This window comes from Eubalaena glacialis, chromosome 6, assembly GCF_028564815.1.
Source record: "Eubalaena glacialis isolate mEubGla1 chromosome 6, mEubGla1.1.hap2.+ XY, whole genome shotgun sequence".
In the NCBI taxonomy this organism is placed as follows: Eukaryota; Metazoa; Chordata; class Mammalia; order Artiodactyla; family Balaenidae; genus Eubalaena; species Eubalaena glacialis.
The window spans coordinates 71324075-71345619 of record NC_083721.1 but is presented as its reverse complement, the minus strand read 5'-3'; the positions used below and the strand labels follow the sequence as shown (position 1 = coordinate 71345619).

At 45.4% G+C, this 21545-nt stretch overlaps 1 protein-coding gene across 11 annotated transcripts in view; it reads right to left on the bottom strand.

Annotated features, from left to right (window-relative positions):
• The window catches only part of KALRN (kalirin RhoGEF kinase), a 653671-nt gene that overhangs the window by 43843 nt on the left and 588283 nt on the right, over positions 1–21545 (bottom strand). For all 11 annotated transcript variants that reach the window (XM_061194271.1, XM_061194272.1, XM_061194273.1 and 8 more), the window contains 8 exons: positions 11673–11803; positions 7106–7172; positions 5137–5240; positions 4886–4955; positions 4482–4568; positions 3551–3643; positions 2732–2782; positions 1784–1861 (listed from right to left, as the gene is read on the bottom strand). In XM_061194271.1, coding sequence (XP_061050254.1) covers positions 1784–1861; positions 2732–2782; positions 3551–3643; positions 4482–4568; positions 4886–4955; positions 5137–5240; positions 7106–7172; positions 11673–11803 — 681 coding nt within the window. The remainder of the gene's footprint in view (positions 1–1783; positions 1862–2731; positions 2783–3550; positions 3644–4481; positions 4569–4885; positions 4956–5136; positions 5241–7105; positions 7173–11672; positions 11804–21545) is intronic.

The following is a 21545-nucleotide window of genomic DNA, read 5'->3' as shown; positions in this document are numbered from 1 at the left end:
TGGCCTTCCGTGGACACACGAACATGCACAACACAGTTCCTGTGAAGTCTGACTTGGGTCAGAAGGTACATTAGATGCTGTTCCTCCTGTCAGTGGTCAGTTCCTCCAGAGACCAAGAGAAAGTCAAGTCAGACTCCTGCTCAGAAAAACACAGGGACACCAAGGATGAAGAGCAAAAGGAATTACTTTTGTTCAGAATAGGCTCAGATCTGGCATAATTCCAAGGGAACAGGTAAAACGTCATCTAGCATGACTAAAGAAACACTGTGTGAGAACTTGGGGTGAATTTCTGCTGCATGACCCTGCTTCTCGAATGCCTCATATCTACTGTGGAGAACAAGAACCTGTGAAAAAATGAACAGCAGAAAGGACCCTCCACATAGTTCCTGGTCACAACAAATCAGTGGAAATCAGACAGGGACACCAGGATGGGAGGCAAGGGCAAAAAGGACAGAAGAATTTGGCTCAAGACCATCATGAATCCAACTCATTAACCCAAACCTGAATATAGCATTTCCTAACTTTACTTGTATGCCAGTCTGCCTTATGTCTATTTTATTCTAGTTTAGCCAGAGAAAAAAATGAATAATGAAATCTTGCAGGATTACTGGGAAACAGGATTAGAAGATCCACATCTTTCTCTAAGGGGCTCAACAACAACTAAGCACCAGTCAATAACTGCATCAGTTCCAGTTTTATCGTATTAATATTTAAAACAGATTATGTTTAGTTAGAAGTTTGGATATAAATTAATAACAGCCACTTATTAAGTTTAAACCAGGAAAGTCAATTTGCTCTTTTAAGGTTCACTGTTATGGGTTGAATTGAATCCCCTCTCCAATTTGGATGTTGAAGTCTTAACCCTCAGCACCTCAGAATGCAACCTTATCAAAAGACAGAGCCTTTACAAAGGGAATCAAGTTAAAGAGAGGTCATTATGGTGAGCCTTAATCAAACATGGTCAGTGTCTTTATAAAAAGGGGAAATTTGGACACAGAGATATGTACAGAAGGAAGGCGATGTGAAGATACAGGAAGAATGCCATGTGAACATGAAGACGGCCATCTACAAGCCAAGGAGGGAGGCCTGGACAGACCCTTTCCTCACAGCACTCAGAAGGAACCACCCTCGCCTACACTTTGATCTCGGACTTCTAACTTCTGGAAATGTGAGATGATAACATTTCTGCTGTTTAAGCCACCCAGTCTGTGGTACTTTGTTATGGCAGCCCTAGCACACTAGCATATTCGTTGAAATCCAAACCCTGGGTACATCTAGCTGTTTCTCCCAAGACTTGATTCTTCTTGTCAAAGAACAGAAATGTGCACTGTGATGTTTTAGAGCTTTAAACATTCGTTTAACTAAAAAGCCAGCCACTATGTAGACCTGTTTACTAGAACCACCCTCTCCAAAAAAAAGTGTTCCATTTTCCCTCTGGTTCTACTCCCATCACGTAGTCCTGCTCTCCCTCACATTCCTGGCATTTCTCAAGCAAGCAAGAAAAGGGAAGAGGTCACTGGCAGGTCCAGAGCTATAAAGAATTTGGGGTCTTTCCAAGCCCCTTGCAATCCTGACTGCAGCTTGGTTGACTTCCTCTGACTGCCCTATCACTGGAGATCCTAAATAGGTGCACCTTCCAGGCCTGTGATCCGGAGGGGCCCGGGCACAAGGGCAAACGTGGTGAGTGAGAGAGGCAGAGAACACGCGCACAGGACTTCAAAGGGAAGCCTGGGCTCCTGCTGCCCTGAAGGGAGAGGGCTAAGAAGCCTTCTTAAGGGCTCACCTCAAAGCCCTGCAGGCGCCCCAGATTCATCATGTCGTTGCAGCGTTTTGGAACAAGGCACATTAACTCGACCGCTTTCTGTGGGAAAGAACAACAGCAGTCAGGACGGGGAGCAGCGCTCGGGTAGGGGGCTCGGCAGCTCCATGCTGGAAGCCAGGGGCCTCCTGGGGGCTCCTTGACCCTAGGAAAGGACACTGGTCCCTGCTGTCCACTTCAGAGGAGGGAGGGCTTTCCTGTTCTAAGTTGGGGGGTGTTGGTCATCCGTGCAGGGGCTCCACGTGAATCAGCGACCACACGCGGGGAGGATGCTACCCAGCCCATCCTTTTCCTAACCTTCCCACTTCTGTTTATCCATTTGCTTTCCTTCTTGCATTTTCTCTTTTCTCTTTGTTGCTCCCTGGCTGCCGAAGCAACAGTTTAGCCTCGTTTGTGAAATACTAGAGGTTTTAACCTAAAATAACCTGCTAGAATGGTCTGTAACCTCTCTGGCTTAAAATAATCCCCATGGTGACATTGTCTCTAAGGACTTCACTTAGGGAGTAATCCTCAGGGACGGGGGAGGGAGTGAAAATGGAATAATTTATATGTCAGCCTCAAATAGTACCTGGATTCATGGATAAAGCTGCACAATGAAACACCCAATCTCTGCAGGATGTTAGAGGGTTCAGATACCACCCTTTCGCACCACATGTCACTGGGAGCTACAAGGAGGACATGAGCGGGGCTAAGCTCTGGTCTGGCCCAGGACCGTATTCTCAAAAAACGTTCAATGTGCTCCTTAATACTTGCCACTCCACATCCTGCTGGGCAGCTGTTTGCAAGGGGCTCTTGCTGTCTGAGAGGAGCCAGCCTGGACTCTCCATTCCCCAGAGCCAATCTTTCCCCTTTAGGGGCAGACATCCAATACTGTCCCATAAGAGCCACCAGCGTTACAAGCAGAAAACTCACCTCGATATCAGAACACTCCAAACCAGCCTTCTCGCTGTATCTCAGGAAGTCCTAGCAAGTGGGGGAAGCAGGGAGAGTGAAACCAGTTAGGAAAATAGAGCCCTATAAAAAACGGAGCATCGTAAAAACCAAGATGACACCCAGGAGACTTTCCTTCCCCACAGGGATGGCAATGCTTTGTAGTAGCTGAGATATGAAGCTGTGAGTCATGGTGGATGTAATCACACAGAGAAAACCCCCGGAATATTCAAAGATTCAAAGCTATGGGAAAAGGGCGGGAGGGGTGAAGGGGAGAGAAAGTGTGTGAATAGGGACAAAAGGGGAATGATGACAAGAAGGAAAGGGACAAAGGACTGTCAAATCTCTCATTTGCTTCATATTTCTGTAAGACAAGTCAAACTAAATGATTTTAAAAAGTAAAAAAATGATCAAATTTTAGGTTTTACTCATCTAAGGTTTCTAGGGCTTTGCCTTTCCTTTTCTTTCTCTGTGTATTCTACTCTGATTTTATGCTCTTATTATTTTTTAGTTTTTAAAGGTACCAAGTCAGTCAGTGATGGCAACAAAGTAAGAAAGTGATTTGGAAAAAAGAAAATCAAATAACCACCAACCTTAAGGAAGGAACAACAGGCATGCAATTTATTCAGGGGCAAAGCTGACACAAATAACCAGCAGGTAAAAGGTAAAAACCCACACATGCCCCCAGCTAGTTCACAGGGAAAGTGTGGTGGAGACAGAACCTCGAGCTGACCTGCTCCCTAACTCAGAGCCTGATGAAGACCCTGCTCTGGCCCTGAGCGGGGCTCACAGCCCTCTTACCTTGAGGAGCAGCTGATATTTTGTTATTCTCTGAATGGGCTTGATAAGGAAGTCGCTAAGTGTCAGCCTTTGATTTATCTCCTGTTTCACCTCCTGGAACACAAGGGAGCTACATTAGGGGAAAAGGAACCAAAGGATTGGGGTGCTCTGGGTAGGGGTTCAAAGGCAAGGACGGCAGGTCTTGGTGTTTGCCAATAAAGGTTTAGAATCTTCAAACCACGCAATGGGTAGAACTGCCTACGCAATAGCTCATTTTGTTATTAACGACAAAGCACACCTCACCATCACCTTCTTACCTATCAAGCTCTGCCACACTCTGTGTCCTTACCCCAGTCCCAGGGACAAGCTAGCATGGGTGTCTGCTCTCTCTCCCACGCCACGGCCAAGTCAGAAATGAAGGGCTTCCCCTGGGACACCACAAGCCTACGGGCTGGGCCCTCAACTCAGATCTGCAAACACTCAGGCAAGGGCTCTTTCCAGGTGATGGCGTTGCCTCTCCTCCAGCAAAATAAACACCTCCAGGTTGGGGGAGAACAAACACTTTGAGGCGCTTGCCGGGCCTCTAGGGACGGGAGCGGAGGCTACGTACAAGGTGCTGTGAGCACCTCCGGGAGGAGGGTCCGCAGCAAGCAGCCTCCAGGGCCCGCTGAGGAAGGGCGTGGGCACAGTGGGCTCCGGGGTCACGGAAGGAGGACCGGAGCTTCTGCAGCGGTCTCTGCGTTCCAGAGTCGTTCTGCCAGCGGGGGCTCTAAAAGCGGGGAGGAGCTGACGAGAACTTAGCCAAGAAGCTAACGGCTCTGTTGAGGCAGCCCTGCCTGTCCCGAGGGATGGACAGTGCCGTGAGGGGGCCGCGCGCGGACGGATGACGGCTGGTGTTTGTGAATGGGGCGGTCCGGCCTGAGCGTGGTTCAGCCAAGCCCGAGCAGCTTACTTCAAAGTAGGCGTCGTACTCAGCGACGATGTACTCGGAGCGCGGCTTATTCTGGCAGTACCACACGTAGATGTGCAGCTTCCGCTCCTGCAAAGGCAGAGGGAAAGGCGCTCAGGCAGCTGTGCCTCGCGCTCCATCATCTCAGAGTGCTAAGCTGGTCTACGGGCGGAGAGACAAAGGACAAAGATGTGGCCCATGCTCTGGGGACGCACCAAGGAGGCTAAATATCAAGGACAGAAGAGTAAACACAGTGGGCAAGAGCCCATCTTCCAAACTGCCAGAGAAAAGACCCCAACAGCTCAGAGAGGGATGAGAAGGGAGAGCAGAGGAGGGAAGGGATAGTAAAATGCATGCAAATGAGCCTGGTGGCAGGGGGAGCGGAGGGGCCACAGGGCAACACTCACATATTTAATAAAGAGCTGTGCCAGTCTGTCTTGCTCCTGGATACATTTTTCCAGTTCACCCAGGAAAACACTATAAAAGGATGGAGAGAAGAGAAGGAAGGCACATTCTTCAGAACTGTATCATTTCTCAATGGTGAGATGAATGACACAAGACCCTCCCCAAACCCCACCCCTAAGGTCAGACACAGGGGGAGGAGAGGAGAGTCCTGGATTCCAAGACCCCCTGATCCTCAGGGCAACGTAGCACTTACTCCTTATGCCAATCATAAATCTGGTGAATATTTCCAAACACGATTTTATCCTTTCCTCGCATGTCCTCAGGGACACCCTTTTCTTCTATTCTCTTCATGAAGCCCTGTGGGGCAGAGGCAATGGTGAGTAAAGCATTTTCACGAGGAGGCTTTCTGGGCCGAGGCCCACCCTGCAGCCCCGTGGAAGCCCCCCCTGCGTGTGAGGAGGAGGGCAAGGGCTTCTGTGGTTTCTCCGCACTCAACCAGGACTTCACCCTTGTGCAGAGGGACAGACAAAACTTCTGTGGAGTTCTGGGTCCCTTTCTTTGTCTCCAGCCCCCGTAAGAAAGCAGGACAAAGAAGAAATAGTTGCCTGTTCTTCTCCCATCTCCCAATCCAATTAATTACGTCTTTAAAGGCTTAAAACTAGATGTGTTTGACCTAGAAATAAGTCTTAATATGTGAATACTTTAGATTCTGTAAAGTGCTATCATATATAATCTTATCTCAGTTTTAAAATCAGGTTCTGAGGTTGTACCAGCATTTATTCCCATCGAAAGATGAGAAAGCCAGTGCATGGGGAATTATGTGATTTGTCTAAGTCACACCACTGATGTCTGACTTCCCTGGACCTCAGTCTGCAGATTCCCAAGGCTTCCACTTCCAGGCTAGACTGCTTACGGAGGCTGCTACACCTCTAGCTGCCCCCATCCCACCTTGGAAAAGAGGATAACTTTCCACAAGTTAGAATTCAAGTCTTCTATATGCCAGGCTAGTCTGTGTAGCCAAGGTTCAGGACAGGTAAATACGAACCCTTAAATCAGCAGACTGCATAGGATGGGGGCTTACAGACCCAATGTAAGGAACCAGCAGGTGATTCAGATATCAGGCATTCACTTTTTAGATTTCACATCCTGTCGTTTAAGATGATTAACAGCAGGGCTCTAAGGCATCTAAATTATCCATTTACTTTCTTAGACTTTTTCCTCCAAGTGTCTAAATCCCCCTAAAGTAAACTCCTATGGAGAAAGCTGTTTTATTTACTATCAAGTTGACTTTTAACTGTGGACCTGCCAATCTTGCCTTATTGGTGGTTTTTTCTTTGTCCTCTTGGTAGCAAACTAGGGAAACATAGAAGCCCCAAGGTTTCACTAAGAGTGACCTGCTTGACTTGCTTAGTGCCCATGGTGGCTCATAACTGTGAAGAATATATGTCTGTATATTCTTATATTTATGGTTAGTGATATATATATATATATTTATAACTAGTATATATATTGATTAGATACCAATGAAAAGCTCTGGAGACAATAACTTGGTCACCTAAAACAAGGTGAAATGGATTCAGGTCTAACTAAGAGGCTGCAACATTTGGGGCCCTACCCTCATCTAAATCTCTTATAATATTTCAAGGGGAAAAGAAAAAAACTTACCTACATATTCTATTTGATCTACTACTATTTTTAGTTTCATCTCTACAAATACCCAGGGAGAGTAAAATACATACTGTCAAGTTAAATCACCATGGGGCCGGGACTCCCCTGGTGGCACAGTGGTTAAGAATCCTCCTGCCAATGCAGGGGACATGGGTTCGATCCCTGGTCCGGGAAGATCCCACATGCCGCGGAGCAACTAAGCTGGTGTGCCACAACTACTGAGCCTGTGCTCTGGAGCCCATAAGCCACAACTACTGAGCCCACAAGCCACAACTACTGAAGCCCGCACGCCTAGAGCCCGTGCTCTGCAACAAGAGAAGACACTGCAATGAGAAGCCTGCGCACCGCAACGAAGAGCAGCCCCCGCTCGCTGCAACTAGAGAAAGCCCGCGCGCAGCAACGAAGACCCAATGCAGCCAAAAAGTAAATAAAAATAAATAAATAAACAAATAAATAAATAAAACAAAACCAAAAAAAAACATCGCAGGGCCCAGGTAGGGTCCAATATGCCACTGGTTGGGTGACCACAGACCCGCCCTGGGCCATGTACTCACCTCTACCACAATCCCCAGATCCTTGACATAGTCTTTCTCTGTCTGTACCAGTTCATTCAGGACAAACCTGAACAGGAGATTAAGAACAGTGAGGGTTCCTCTTCACCGTGAAGCAAGAAATCTTCACACTGAAGTTCACAGGAAAGTTACTTCGGCGTCTCTATGACAAGACCACCCAAACCCACGCTGGGCACCCTGGGGGAGGTGCTGGCTGGTGCCCTCTGGATGAGAGGCCCCCGCTGCTGAGGAGCTGAGGGCACCGGGGCTGAGAAGGCTTTCCCAGATGGCAGCGACAGCCAGAAGAACAATGCTCACAACCCAGCATCTGTCTTCCTCTTCCTTATGCTTCCTCCTCCCTCACCTATAACTGAATAGTTGTACAGACACAAGGCGGACGGAATAACAGTCACTTGGGCAAAACTGAGTTATGAGAGCTTCGAAGCCAAGAGATCAGCATGAGGCCTTTCCTCCTTCGTGTCAGCTCGGTTCTTTGCTTAACAAGAAGAGAAAGACACTTGTCTGATAAGCAGCCTTTGGGCCTCAGAGACACTGTCATCAAGTGAAGTGCTTGAGATACAGAAGCTACAATTATTCAGATAGGCGTCCGTGGTAACTGGCCTGCAAGAATCCCCCGTCAAGGCCAGAAAGGTTCCCTAATCACCCCTTTCGTGCGGCCACATCCCCATCCCCACCAGATGTGGGATTTAATCACTACGAGGACATTTACTTTCTTGGTTTCTTTCTTGTGAATGATTTCTTCCTCTTAGAACATTTGCTTTTGTGCCAGTTGCTTCATCTGGCTTTTCTCAAGCTTATGGGAAGGTAAGTACTATAAGCCCTAGTGTATGTAGATGGAAATACTGAGGCAGTATCGCCCAAGATGACAACGTAAGAAGCAGAGCTGGGATTGGAACCCAGTTGTACAAGAGTCCAAAGACTCTGCTCTTTCACTGTCGCCCGCTGCCTGGTTAAACTACTCAGACTGGCTCTCTGGAGTCCCTTAGGCGTCAAACCCAAACACTTCTTTCTTCCTGTCCAGACAGTAAACAGCTGGACACAAAACACGTATGGCTGTGCACAGGGGCAGGATAGGTGTACGCAGTGTAATGGAGTCTGATTTGTATTATCTAAGTTTGAAAGAGTTTAGCCCGGAGCCACACAACTGCATTTTTGACCCGAGTGGCAGAAGGGATCAAGTTCTAGGATGTCAAAGAGGGGCCCCAGCCCAAGGGTAGTAGCCGTTCTGAACCCAGGAAGCAATTCTTCTGAAATTCTTGTCCATACAGCACAGAGAAGCCACCGAATCCCCGGGCCTAGAGCCTCAGGGCGATGGGGAACACAGGCTTCTTTATCAGCATGCCCAGCACTTCCAACCAGCTCCCTCTCTCTGATACACACAATTATGTATTTCAGGCCACAGGAAGGAACCTGCAAGGCCAAATAAAAGCATTTAAATGTATCTTTAGCATGGTCCGAGTTACCACTTGGAAGAAAGTGGTAGAAGAAAAACCACAGGGAAGTTAAAGTGGGAATTTGGGGCTAGAAGGGCCTTCTGGAGATGAAGTCCAGTTCTCTGCCTCTGGGTGGGATTTCTATGCTAAGCTACCTGCTGACATTGAAGGGTGTCCTGGGCTTTCCAGCCTCTAGGGAAGAGGATTAGACTAGGTGCTGCCAGTGGACCTAGCATCTCCTCCCTTGAAGAGCTGATGAAAAACACTTGGAGAGATAATGACACATTAAAAGACATTCTGAAAAGGCACATAAAAGATTTATGCTACAGGCATCTCAAGGCAGTACACAATCAATTACCAAATAAACTGAACTGACAATAAAGCAATTTTTTTCATGTTCAGTTCTTATGAGTAAAGGTTATTTACAAAGTAAATGTTATTCTTTGGTCCAACTAAACTTCTTCCAGCTACAGGTCAGACCTACTTCTGACCTCTATCCTTCACAATGGTAGGGAATGGCTGGTCTTCCAAAGAAAATCTCTTACAGCCTTTGCACTGGCTGTTGCCTGTGTCGAGAATACTTTTCCTCCATGGCTAAAGGCTAGTTCCTTACCTCCTTCTGGTCTTTGCAGACCGGTTTGGTCAGAACCATTTAAAGCCGCAACATGGCCTCATCCGTACTCCCGATCTCCCTTACTATTTTTTCTTTTTTTTCCAGCTTCTAACATACTACATGATTTATTTTAAATTTTGTTTATTGTATGATTTCTCCCATTAGAATGTAAACATGTCACGAGAGCATGGACTTTTCTTTTGTTGTTATTGTTTGTTTTATTCACTGCTGTACGCCAAGCACTTGGTACATAACAGGTGCTCAACAAATATTTGTTGAATAAATGAGTGGCTAAAACTTGAAGACAATTAAGTCCATTCTTGGCTTTTTTCTTCTCCTGGACAAATAACTGTCTGTTTACATCTTCTCTCCATGGAGCTCTCATTAAACCTTTTGAGGGCTTACTGGATTGAGTCTCAATTCTCTATCCCCCCCAGCCTCCAGCTTCACATGGTGTTTACAATTAAACACCTAAACATCCTCTCTTTCATCGTGACCATAAAGTATAGTAGAATAAGGGCAATATGCAGAATAAGGGCAATATACAGTAAAAGGAATGACTCATTCTAACACCTGGATTTTTGGGACACTGCAGGATGTGGAAATATGTGGAGGAGGGTGAGAGGGTGAGAAGAGGGGGAAGAAATGAGTGAATTGGGTAAAAGAGGCAACAAACCTTTGGCTGTTGGAGCAAAATTAGACAATATCACGTCTGGAAGCAAGACAATGACTTAAATGACTGTTCATAGGCCCTTTTACAAGAGTAGAGATAAGCTTTGCCAAGGAACACCTGTCACCTTAAAGGTTACCTCCCTAATATAAGCTTTCACCTTCCTGGTATAAGTTTTGCTTTGGCTTGACAAGACTGGAACATCAGCTCCAACCCTGCCTCATCTATGTAAAAACTGAAAAGCTAAGGAGAAGCAGCTTTGTACAAGTCCTAAGAAATTTCCCTTTGGGGATGGTATTTCTTTACCTCTATTCTATTCTTGGGGTTCCCCTGAGCACCCGTAAAGTTAAGGGGGTAAATATGGAATCAGAGCGCTTACATGACACTTGCTCATTTCCGTTAGGAGGTGACAGCCCTGCTCTGGGGCCAGGCCCTAGCTATGATGTTTCCTTGGTAACAGTCATAAATGGTCACTTTGTCTATCTGCAGGCAACAGAAGGACCTGGCCTCCTTTATTTTTGCTAATCTTCTTGTCTATGACCAGGCTAAAGGAGTGACGAGTTCAAGGCAGAAGGGTAGGCTAATTAGTAACAGGGCGGGACCTTTTCCGCCTGCCTATCCCATTCTCACTGTGCTTACCATCTCTCACACATCAAGCTATGTGCAAGACTCATCAGCAGCTCTGCGTGCAACACAGAGTGAAACCCTAAACAACAAAACTGAAGTTTTGGAGGGATTGCGGTTTTGCAGTAATGGTGTTGCTATCTTCTTGATCAAATCAAGTAACAGAAGATTGACTTAACATCACCGTAGATAACTCAAACCTTGCAAAACATATGGGTTCTTGTGAATGGACTGCAATGTGAATTGTATTTACCCCTAACCATTTGAAAAGTAAAGAGGTTCTCTTGGAACTCAGCCCACAGTGAAATAAGTCAGACAGAGAAAGACAAATACTGTATGATATCACTTATATGTGGAATCTAAAAAATAAAACAAACTAGTGAATATAACAAAAAGGAAACAGACTCACAGATATACAGAACAAACTAGTGGTTACCAGTGGGGAGAGGGAAGGGGGAGGGGCAAGATAGTAGTAGGGGATTAAGAAGTACAAACTATTATGTGTAAAATAAATAAGCAAGGATATATTGTATAGCACAGGGAAATATAGCCAATATTTTATAATAACTATAAATGAAGTATAACGTTTAAAGTTTGTGAATCACTATGTTGTACACCTGTAACTTATGTAATATTGTACATCAACTGTATCTCAATTAAAAAAAATTGGGCTAAAATAAAAACCCAAAAAAACAAATATTACTATATAAAAAAATTTTTTTAAAATAAATAAAACCGCTGGAGAAGGGGTGGAGCTAGAACCCAGTCTGGTAGCCCAACAGCTCCCTTTTCCTATACGTTACTTTCCTACATCTGGGGAAACGTTTCCTCAGATGAAACTCCATCAGACTTTCTAACACGGAGTCCTTGATATGGGGCCACAGTAATGGTCCCATAGTTCCCTGACCTTTGTTGTTTTCTTTTTTATCAGCATGTTTTAAATTTCTAACAGACTTGGTTACAACCACACTGTCAGTAATAGCTCCTATCTTACAGAAAATATTTCAGCTGGAAATCCTTAAAGTCAGTGCCAAATAGCTCGTTGTTGATCAATGTCACACTGTATAGACCGGTCACCTTTACTTAGAATGAATAGTGCCAATGGAAACACAGTGTGGGGAATCCTTAATTCTCCCCAAACTTCACAGGACCCCGTCCCTTGTCCATTGCACACACGTGCACCAGGCTGGAGTCTGGGGAAGCACTTACATCCTGCCTCTCAGGGCCTTGGCTTTCTGTTCTTCTTCCAGGTTTCTAGGAGGTGTGGGTGGGGTCATGCCCTCATTCAGGCAGCCTGTGGGGTCTTTCAAGCTCCCCCGGTACGAGCCTCCTTCCAGACTCTGAAAAGAGAAGAATGAATAGCCTTAGAGAAGTATACATGGGAAAGTGGTCTGGAAGTCCTCGTGTCCCCCCAGCCCAGCCACAGCCAACTTGGTGGATCAGTAACCAAGGCTGTCCTCACCGAACTTCAGTGAAGCACCAGGAGGCCAGAGACTCCCATCTTCCTGCAGCAGCAGAGCCGCCACCTTCTCAGGCAATTAGGATGTGCTTGGTGTCAGGGGCCGCCAATTTCCCAGACATAATGAACACTGTCAAAGTGACTGATCTCTGGGTAAGAGCTCCAGAGGTAAAGCTAATCATCACAATTCTACACCAAACAAGCAGTGAGGAAAGAAAATCCTCACTCGTAGGACCACCAAATGTGAGTTGACAAGGGGAGGGCAGTGATAGGAGAATTTGTTCAGTAAAATCATGTCTGTTAAATCAGCTACGATTTTCTTTGAAGAGGCCAATGAGATGTAGACAAGAAAAGGTAAACAGACTTAGCCTTTTCTAAAAACATCTTTGCTAAGGTTATTTACCAAGGGCTTTCTTTCATTTATTAATCCCTTTCATCTCTTTTAATTAAGGTGCTGCAGGACGAAGAAACAAGTTAAAGGGGCACTTCCCTGGTGGCGCAGTGGTTAAGAATCCGCCTGCCAATGCAGGGGACACGGGTTTGAGCCCTGGTCCGGGAAGATGCCACATGCTGCAGAGCAACTAAGCCCATGTGCCACAACTACTGAGCCTGCGCTCTAGAGCCTGTGAGCCACAACTAGTGAGCCTGCACGCCACAACTACTGAAGCCTGCGCGCTCTAGGGCCTGTGCTTCACAACAAGAGAAGCCACCGTAATGAGAAGCCCGCGCACCGCAATGAAGAGCAGCCCCGGCTCGCCACAACTAGAGAAAGCCCGCGTGCAGCAACAAAGACCCAACGTAGCCAAAAATAAATAAATAAAATAAATAAATTAAAGAAAAAAAAAGAAAGAAAAGAAACAAGTTAAAGGGATTAATATGTTACTCTCGAAAGAGCTAAGGGTAAGGGATTCTAACCCTAGATCTGCCAGTTCCTGAATGATTTTAAGTGAGACAGACAAAATTGTTGCATGCTTCAGTTTTTCTCAATTTTCAAGTTGGGTCTCTCCTTTCTACAGATTTTTAAGGAAAAGTCAGAGACAATAGGTGTACAGCTCCTTGAAAAATTAAAAATGCTCTACAGTGGTGGGTTTCCCCCACTGCCCCCATGGATGGACGTATTAACAATAAGGATGCTAAAAAATGGGGTCAATCTTAACATTTTTATAAGTGCTGTAGAAGAAAGAGCACGCAGCTTAGCATTTCATTATGCAAACTGGCAGAAACCATGTGGATAAACAGTAAGACTGGAGACCAAGGTCAAGGTGGGCAAATGGAAAACAAATATGGGAGAGTAATCCAAACTATCCACACAAAACGACTGTCTACTACAGCCACTGTTGTAGGAAAAGGAAAGGCTTTACTTTAGCAGTCTTTGAAAACATCAGCCCTAAGGTTAAAGTCACAAAGATCAAGAAGTGCCCCCAAAGGTAGTAGGAACAAAAGGCTTCAGCATGGTCTTAAACAACCCACGCTTGGAGTATCTGTCATAAACTAACTTAGCTGCTGTATTTCAACATAGGCTGAATAGAGGTAGGAAAAGTCCAGGTAAACAAAACAAAAAGTGAATGAGGTGACCAATGGGCCATTATATGAGAACAGGTAGGGATTATTAGAATTGGAGGCTGAAAAACTTAAAGCTGAGATGTCAACCTTCTTTACCCCCACTCCATCCCCAAATCAACGGCCTGTGCCAAGGGCCAAACATGAATTTGTTACCAACACTAGAACCCAGCATTAAGAGGACAGGGTCTTCAAGCTTGAGAGAGAGAATTTCTTTTAACTTGACATGAAGGTATTTCACAGAACAAGTAATCAACCATGGAAGCTGTCATCCAGAGAAGCAGCCTAGGCTAAAAATATAGAAAGGTCAAGAAGAGTTTAGCTAAATTTATAGATTCAGGATCTGTAACCAGTTATTAAGGAAATGAGTGTTTGGTGCTGAGGTTTGACGAGCCACTGGACAGACAGGCTTTCCAACGACATGTGACATGTCCCCTGGTGCCATCACCAGAGACAGGCTCCCCAGGCAGATGGACCCAGCTGGGGACTGATCCAATTACATGCCTTTTACTTCCCCTCCCACTGTCCCCACTGTCCTGTTCTAGTCTTTGTTCTGTAGCTTGTTGGCTGGCAGGGTGCTGGCTGCAAGGCGTGGGAAACAGGCTTACATCTCTGCTACAAGGCCCTTCCGTGGACCATCCATCTTGGCGTGGTCCACTCTCAACTCTTCTACAGAATGAAGGACATCTGAGGAGTCCAAAGTGTCACACAGGGAGATATGTTCCATCTCCTCTTGCCCGACCTGTTATATGAGCAAAGAAGCCCAAGTTATCTCTGGGGAAGGACTCTCTGGGATGGAGTTGAGGAAGGCAGAGGCAGTGAGAGAGGAAGAAGAGGGAAATATAGGGTTTGGCTAAGCTGTATGTTAGCTGTCTCAAATAATGGCATTGGCTATAAATACTTATAGTAATTCAAGAGTGATTCCTTCTGAGGACCTGGCTACCTGTGCTAGAGTTGGGATACGAGGTCCCAGCCAAGGGCAACTATGGGTGACCTGCAATTGTCTGTGCTGCTCCTTGGGGGACATGGGCAGTGATGGCTGGTTGATGAGTGGTGGGCTGTGCTGTCCAGGGAGGACTTCTGCCCTGTCTGGCGCTCAGGGCCACAGTAGTCTCAGCAGACAAAGGGAAAGGTGTACAAAGGGGGAAGCAACAAATGTTGCAAATGGGTGCTCCTAGAGCTGGTGCCATGTCAGGGAACAGAAATGCAAATAGGATTCAAAAAAGAAGATTAAGTGTGGAGGAAGGCTATTGCCACAATAAAAATGAACACATTTCCTGTCAGCTCGATCTTGGACCACATACCCATAAAATGCCCTTCCTCTGGGCTCCTATAAGCACCCTTTACACACCCCCTGAACAGCATTTATTACACAGTGTTATGACTGATTTGTTTGTACTTAAGCAAATATTTGTGCTTCTACTATGTGCTGAATATTTGCAAAGTGCTGGAGAAATGAAGATGGATAAGACATGGTTCCCTGCCCACCAAAATCTAAGCTACAATGGGTGTTCTTCTAGGTAGGAGGGGTACTATGGGGAGGATGAAAAAAAGGAGCAGGCAGCTCTATGATGGGATAGGGAGGGAAGGGAAAGGCTTAATGGAAGAGGCAATGCTTGAACTGAGTACTGAGAAATGGAAAGGATTTCACTGGATACACCAATGGAAGGATGATCCAGGCAGGAGGAGCACTGTAGCTAAAGGATCAAGTTGAGAAACTACACAGGGCAGCCTGGGAAGCTGAAGGCCACCTGGTATAGGTAGGATACAGAGTGTGAAGAAGGGGGAGAGGGGGATTAGCAAGTAACTGTGTGTTATGTGAGTTGGGGGGAGTGGGTACTAGGGAAAGAAGAAGTAGGGAGTAAAATAGATGACGCTGGAGAAGGATGCAGAGATCAGATCATCAGAAGCCTTGTGTGTAGCATATAATCTGCAAAAAACCCAAATCATTATGCTGAACACCTGAAACTAACACAAGATTGTAAATCAACTATATTTCAATTAAAAAAAAAAAAAGAAGTAGAGACTTTACCTTCTAAGACCAATGATGGGAGAATTTTAAGCAGGAAAGTAACATGATTGGATTTAAGTTTTAGAAAGATCAGTCTTAATGCTCCTAAGAGCTTTTCATGACCTGGGAAAATGTATCTGATATGACAGTAAAGGGAAACAGGACTTAAGTTTTATGTACTCTATGATTAACTACATTATTTTAAAAATATCTAAATTTCAACACTATGTCTAGATGATGATATTATGACATATAATTTGTGTTTAAACTCTTGTCATTTTTCCAATTTTTCTTGAACGAGCATATAATGCTTTTATTACAGAAAAGAACTATTAAAAGTTTTTTTAAAAAGGAAAAATGAAAGAAAAGCAAGATCTCTCCAGCAGTCATGTGAAGAGACATCAGGCTGAAATCAGGGAGGAAATGTTGCAACAGTCCAGGCAGGAGAGGATTTTAGAGCATCAACCCTTGACTGTGAGCTCCATTAAGGAAGGTTCTGTGCTGGCAGGACTGGCACATAGTAGGACTCCAAGAATTTATTGAATGAAACTCAAAGAGTTTTATATGAAACTTTTATATCAAACCTCTCGGTCAAAGCTCATCTGATAAAACAACAGTCAGGGTGCTGATCCAGCACCACCTACCACAACCAACCCCTTACCTGTCCCACCCTTTTATACAAATTAGTATAAAATCTCTTGACAAAAAGTATTAGATCTTAGTCATTCCCAGGCAACTTGGGGGTAAGTGTAGGGAACACACTTTATAGTAGAAAAACTGAAATCTGGATTTTCCAGGCAAATGACATTACAGGTTTGTGACTTTGGGTTAAAATTTTTTGTTGGATATGTAAACTATTCCATTTTAACAAGCTCAGGAACCTTTTCCACGGAGGGATGCCAGAGGAACTCAGTTCCTGAAAGCATACATCTACATATTGGATATGATGGGGGGTCATTATTTCCTCCCGTCTGGACAATGAACTTCTGTTAACTCTACTTTACCTTTGACAGAGCAAGCTGATTTATCTAAAGGAGAGCAAAACACACACACAAATGCAGCCTTGCCCTAGCCATGTTCTGTGGCCCACAGGCTGACCTAGGGAGGTGAATGCTATCAAAGTAGGAGAACCAGAGGGCAGGAAGTCTTGCCGAAGCAGGTAGGACTAATTCTCAGGATGCCAGGCCAGCAGGTAGACTGAACAAGAGCTCAGTCCTGGCCAGTCCCTTCCCTTAAGATTTTCAGGATTTTCAGCCAAGGGTCTGCGAGTGCCATCCTGAGCCCAGTAAACTACTGTGATGTGCCAGCTGAGGACCAGAGCTCAGGGAGGAGGCTTTCTTTTTAGAGGCATAAACATTCATCTCAGGCAGGTGATGGAATCCTGGGCTGTTTAGAAACACACTAGATTCCCATACGGCCAGGAATCTCTTGCTTCTCAAACTTGAGGAATAAAGCCAAATTACATAGATTGCTAAGCTATTATCCTGCAACATTCACCCAACCACGGATCTATTGACTGACAAATGTCCCTGTGTTAAGGGTGTGACTACAGAAGATAAAGTATGACTGGTTCCCTTTCCCTGTTCTTCACAATGCAAACGAGCTAAGAGCTAACACATGTGGTATGCTCACTTATCAGTTTACAAAGTGCATTCACACCTTACTCAGTCTTCAACATAACTCTCGAGATAAGATTCAGGGGGACGGAATCATCGTTGATAAGTGAGATAAAAGAGAGGCCCAAGTAGATGAAGTAACTTGCCCAGGGCTACACAATAAGTAGCAGAGGCAGGACTAACATCTAGGTCTTCTGATTCCTTATACACTCAGCACCACCGCCAGTCCCTATGGCTAGGAAAAACTTTATTAAAAATCACACGGGAAAAGCAGGGGGAGCCTTAGTCCTGGCTTAGAGTTAAAGACAATACCTTAATACAAAATCCAGAAAAAGGGCTTCCCTGGTGGCGCAGTGGTTGAGAATCTGCCTGCCGATGCAGGGGACACGGGTTCGAGCCCTGGTCTGGGAAGATCCCACATGCCGCGGAGCAACTAGGCCCGTGAGCCACAACTACTGAGCCTGCGCGTCTGGAGCCTGTGCTCCGCAACAAGAGAGGCTGCGATAGTGAGAGGCCCGCGCACCGCGATGAAGAGTGGCCCCCGCTTGCCGCAACTAGAGAAAAGCCTTCGCACAGAAACAAAGACCCAACACAGCCAAAAATAAATAAATAAATAATTTTTTAAAAAAACAAAAAAACCCAGAAAAAGTACTTGAGCTCTCTTTGGGGGGGAGATGGGTGGGCATGCTCTCTTGGCAAACAAAAGCACTGATTAAAGACCAAGGCTGGCAGGTGAGACCTCAGAAGTATCCATTAATGCCCAGAGGGACTCGCCAAAGGAGTTTCCGGGGGTCTTCGGGGTTTTATCTGCACTGCAGGTGAGTGGGGAACCGCTGTCCTGGTTGCCTTAACAGCAGCTTTCCAGCAGGAGAGATCACAACTGCTGGAGGCCACAGCCTTGGCACAGTCATAACCACGTGACCATACAGCACCAAGGGCAGCTTTGGGACTCAGGGACACAAGGGATCTTATGGCTTCTGGATGGAGCCGGGGGGCCAAATGATTTATTTTTTCTTTCTTTTATTTTTGCTGACAAAGCAAGAGACTTTATTGGAAAGGTGCACCCAGGCAGAGAGCAGCAGGGTAAGGGAACCCAGGAGAACTGCTCTGCCACGTGACTTGAAGTCTCAGGTTTTATGGTAATGGGATTAGTTTTCGGGTTGTCTCTGGCCAATCATTTTGACTCAGGGTCCTTCCTGGAAATGATTTCTAACTACAGCATTTAGTGCCATCTCTTGAGCAACCAAAATAGAAATCAGAAAGAATCTAAGCCCTAGATATAAAAGTCCAAGTATGCCAGATGCTCCTGTAACATTTCCAGATTCTGTAAATTGGGAAGGACCTTATTAGTTCTTCTTATACTGAACTAATTTCCACCCACAGGTTCTGCCCTCTGGAGCAACCAAGAGTGAGACCAGCCCTTCTTTTCCACAGCAGTGCTCAATTATTAGAAGACAGCTCTCGTGTGTCTTCTCTCTCCTAACTTCTTCTCCCCATTCTTAACCCCAGTTTCTGCAACTCTCCATCAAATGACATGGACCACATGGTATTGGTTTCCTCCTCCAGGGAGGGCCCTTCCACTGAGTTCAAGAGCATTTTAGAATGCCAAGTTCAGAACCCGATACATGACTCCACACAACTCATGACAGGCATGGTCTGAAGAGCTTTGAGTACAATGGGGCTATCACGCCCCTGGATCTGTACGTTGTACTTTCATTAACCCAGCCTGTGACCACACTGGCTATTCTGGCAGCTGGAACACTCTCGTACTTACAGTCAAATAAAAACTCCAGAACTTTTACAGGCTCTAGATCTTATCCTCTTCTAAGCTAGAGAGCTCATGAGAAATAGGCATACCAGTCTCGGAGGTGAAGACGTAACTCCGTATTCTCAAACACGGCTGAGGAAACAACCAACTACTGGTGCTCCGTCACTACCCCACAGTGGGTACGTATTGAGATGGGAAGACAGAGAAAGTAGAGGAAAGGAGAAAGGATCGAATTTTGGTTAGAAGATTCTGAGAAATCAGACTACTGCTCTTGCATTCCTTTCTGTGACATACGCTTGGTTTTATATGTTTGCCCAAAGAAATCTCTATAATTCTGGGTTCACTGCAGGTCCTCAAGAAGTAGCTAGTGGTGGAAGAAAAAGTTAAAGCCCTTATTATGGTAAAACCACCACCGAAAGGCCATTCATCCAATAGCCATTTGTAAAGAGCCTGTAACAGGGCCGATCAGCTCCAGCATTATCCTACACTCCCTCTACTCTGGGACATTGGCTCTAATGGGACTTCTCAACACCTGTACTCACATGTTTAACACCTGACCCATGGATCACACAAACTAGAGGCCCACTGAGGTGCCCAACAGTAGCAGTAGGTGAGCAGTAGCAGGAGGAAAATGGTAATCCAAGATATGAAAAATACAGACTTTTAGAAACAAGTGTTTACTGATGTAAACACTTCCCTGGGCTGGCCAGGGAAGCTCTTGTGGAGACATGAGATCTGAGTGGGACCTTGAGGGGCTGTTATACTTTAGACAAGCAAAACTAAGAAGGAGAACATTCCAGAGAATTGGGGTGGTATGAACAGAAACTTGGGGGAAGGAAAACCAAATGCACGTTTGGGGACAGTGAAGAAAACAATTTAGTTGGAGCCGAGTTCATCGCCCGGAATAATACATGGATGTTGGGAAGGTAAGTTGGAGAATAGGCTGCAGAACATTAGACTACTAGGTAAGTGTGGACTTTATGGGCTGGGGATTTCCAAACTTTGATTATATACTTCAATTAGTAAACACAATTTTGGTCATCCACTCCCCAAACATGTAATTTATTTCTAAATTATATTTCTGTACTGCTGTATTACCCTTATGTACATAATAAAACATACACAAAACCATTTTAAAATGATGAGTTAAAGAGATTCTAATATTTTGTTCCAGCACCTCAAAAAACCATCTTGTGTACTTCGAGTCTCCCCCACATTGGAGACCATCGTCGTGTAGGCAAGAGGGAGACAGGGAGCCCTCACCGAGGAGGGAGCCAATCATGGGAGCCTGAGGCCGGGAGGCAGATGGTGGGGAGAAGGATTAAGCAATGGCTACTCTGGGCATGAGGTCAGGGCCCATGCTCAGGTGGTGAAAGAGTAAATGCAAAAAAAAGGTATGATTTTTTAAGGAAAAAAAATTTTAATGGTTATTTGCAGAATGAAGAGGGTGTATGGGTCAGTGTGGAGAGGGACGGAGAGGTAGTGAGGAGTGGTCAGGGAGATGGGCTTCGAGAAGTCAATGCAGCGCCCATGAGAGCACTCAACTCCCTGCCGTGGGACAGGGAAAGATGGCAGGAAAAGGCACGACCTTCAGGAGTTTGACACTAGCACTAAAAATACCAGCTAACTTTTTTTTTTTTTAATTAGTAAGAAACATTAGAAAGAAAAGAAGAAGGTCATATGTGTGAAATTTCATTGGTCCTCTATAAGCTAGGATATTTGAAAAGAGAGTTACTGTAATCAAAATTATGATCAGGCAGCTTTCCCTAGAGAGTATCCATCATTTTCAAGTGGAGAAGGGTTTAAACGGCGCTGACGGACAGGACCGCCCAACAGAAGTCTGGCAGAAGCACAGACATTTATCCTAATGAGAGCTGCAGGAAAAACCAGATGAGTGACATGGATGAGAGCAAAGGAAGGGAAAATGCTTCAGATTGTCATCCTGTAGTGATACACTCAAATGTAAAAATATGGGAGGGGAGGAACAACCCTATTCAAATGAGCTATCCAAAAAGGAGCTCTTTCACCAGCATGAAGCCAAAACCCTGAACGAGCTCAGACTCATAACCCTTCCCTCCAATGGTCTGATTCGTCCAGGAGACAGTCACAAGCTAGACCAGTTTTCACTGACGTACGTTCAGGATGGGGATATGCACCATCTCCCTTAATTTCTTGTGATGAGGTGTCCACACGCTTTTGCCCATTCCCCTTTATCATCAGCAACCTCCTTTTGCAAGACTTTGCAAGCTAGAAGACTATCTGAGGTCCCCGAATAAAATTACCCAGTGCTTTCAAAGATCCAATCCACGTTCTGTGTCTCGGCAGCAAAGTTAGCTTCAGGGCTAACCGGACACACATCAGCCACTGCCCAGAGGCCATTGCCCTGTAGGCCAGTGGAGCAGGCTTATAAGGAGGCTATTTTGTCTTGGATACTTTTCACCTTTCATCAATGCCACAATCCCAAAAGGACCTGTTAATTGCCCATGCTCATTCCCAAACAAAGCCAAAAAGGACTTTGGGATGCAGCTTTTGAGAAACCATCACTAGCTGGAAACAATCCTACTGGAGGAATGAGGACAGGTGCAAAGGAGAACATGGCAGATAGAGGTCAGGCCCGGGGAGCCGCATGGAGGTGAAACACGCAGAACTGCCTCCAGGACCCGCACTT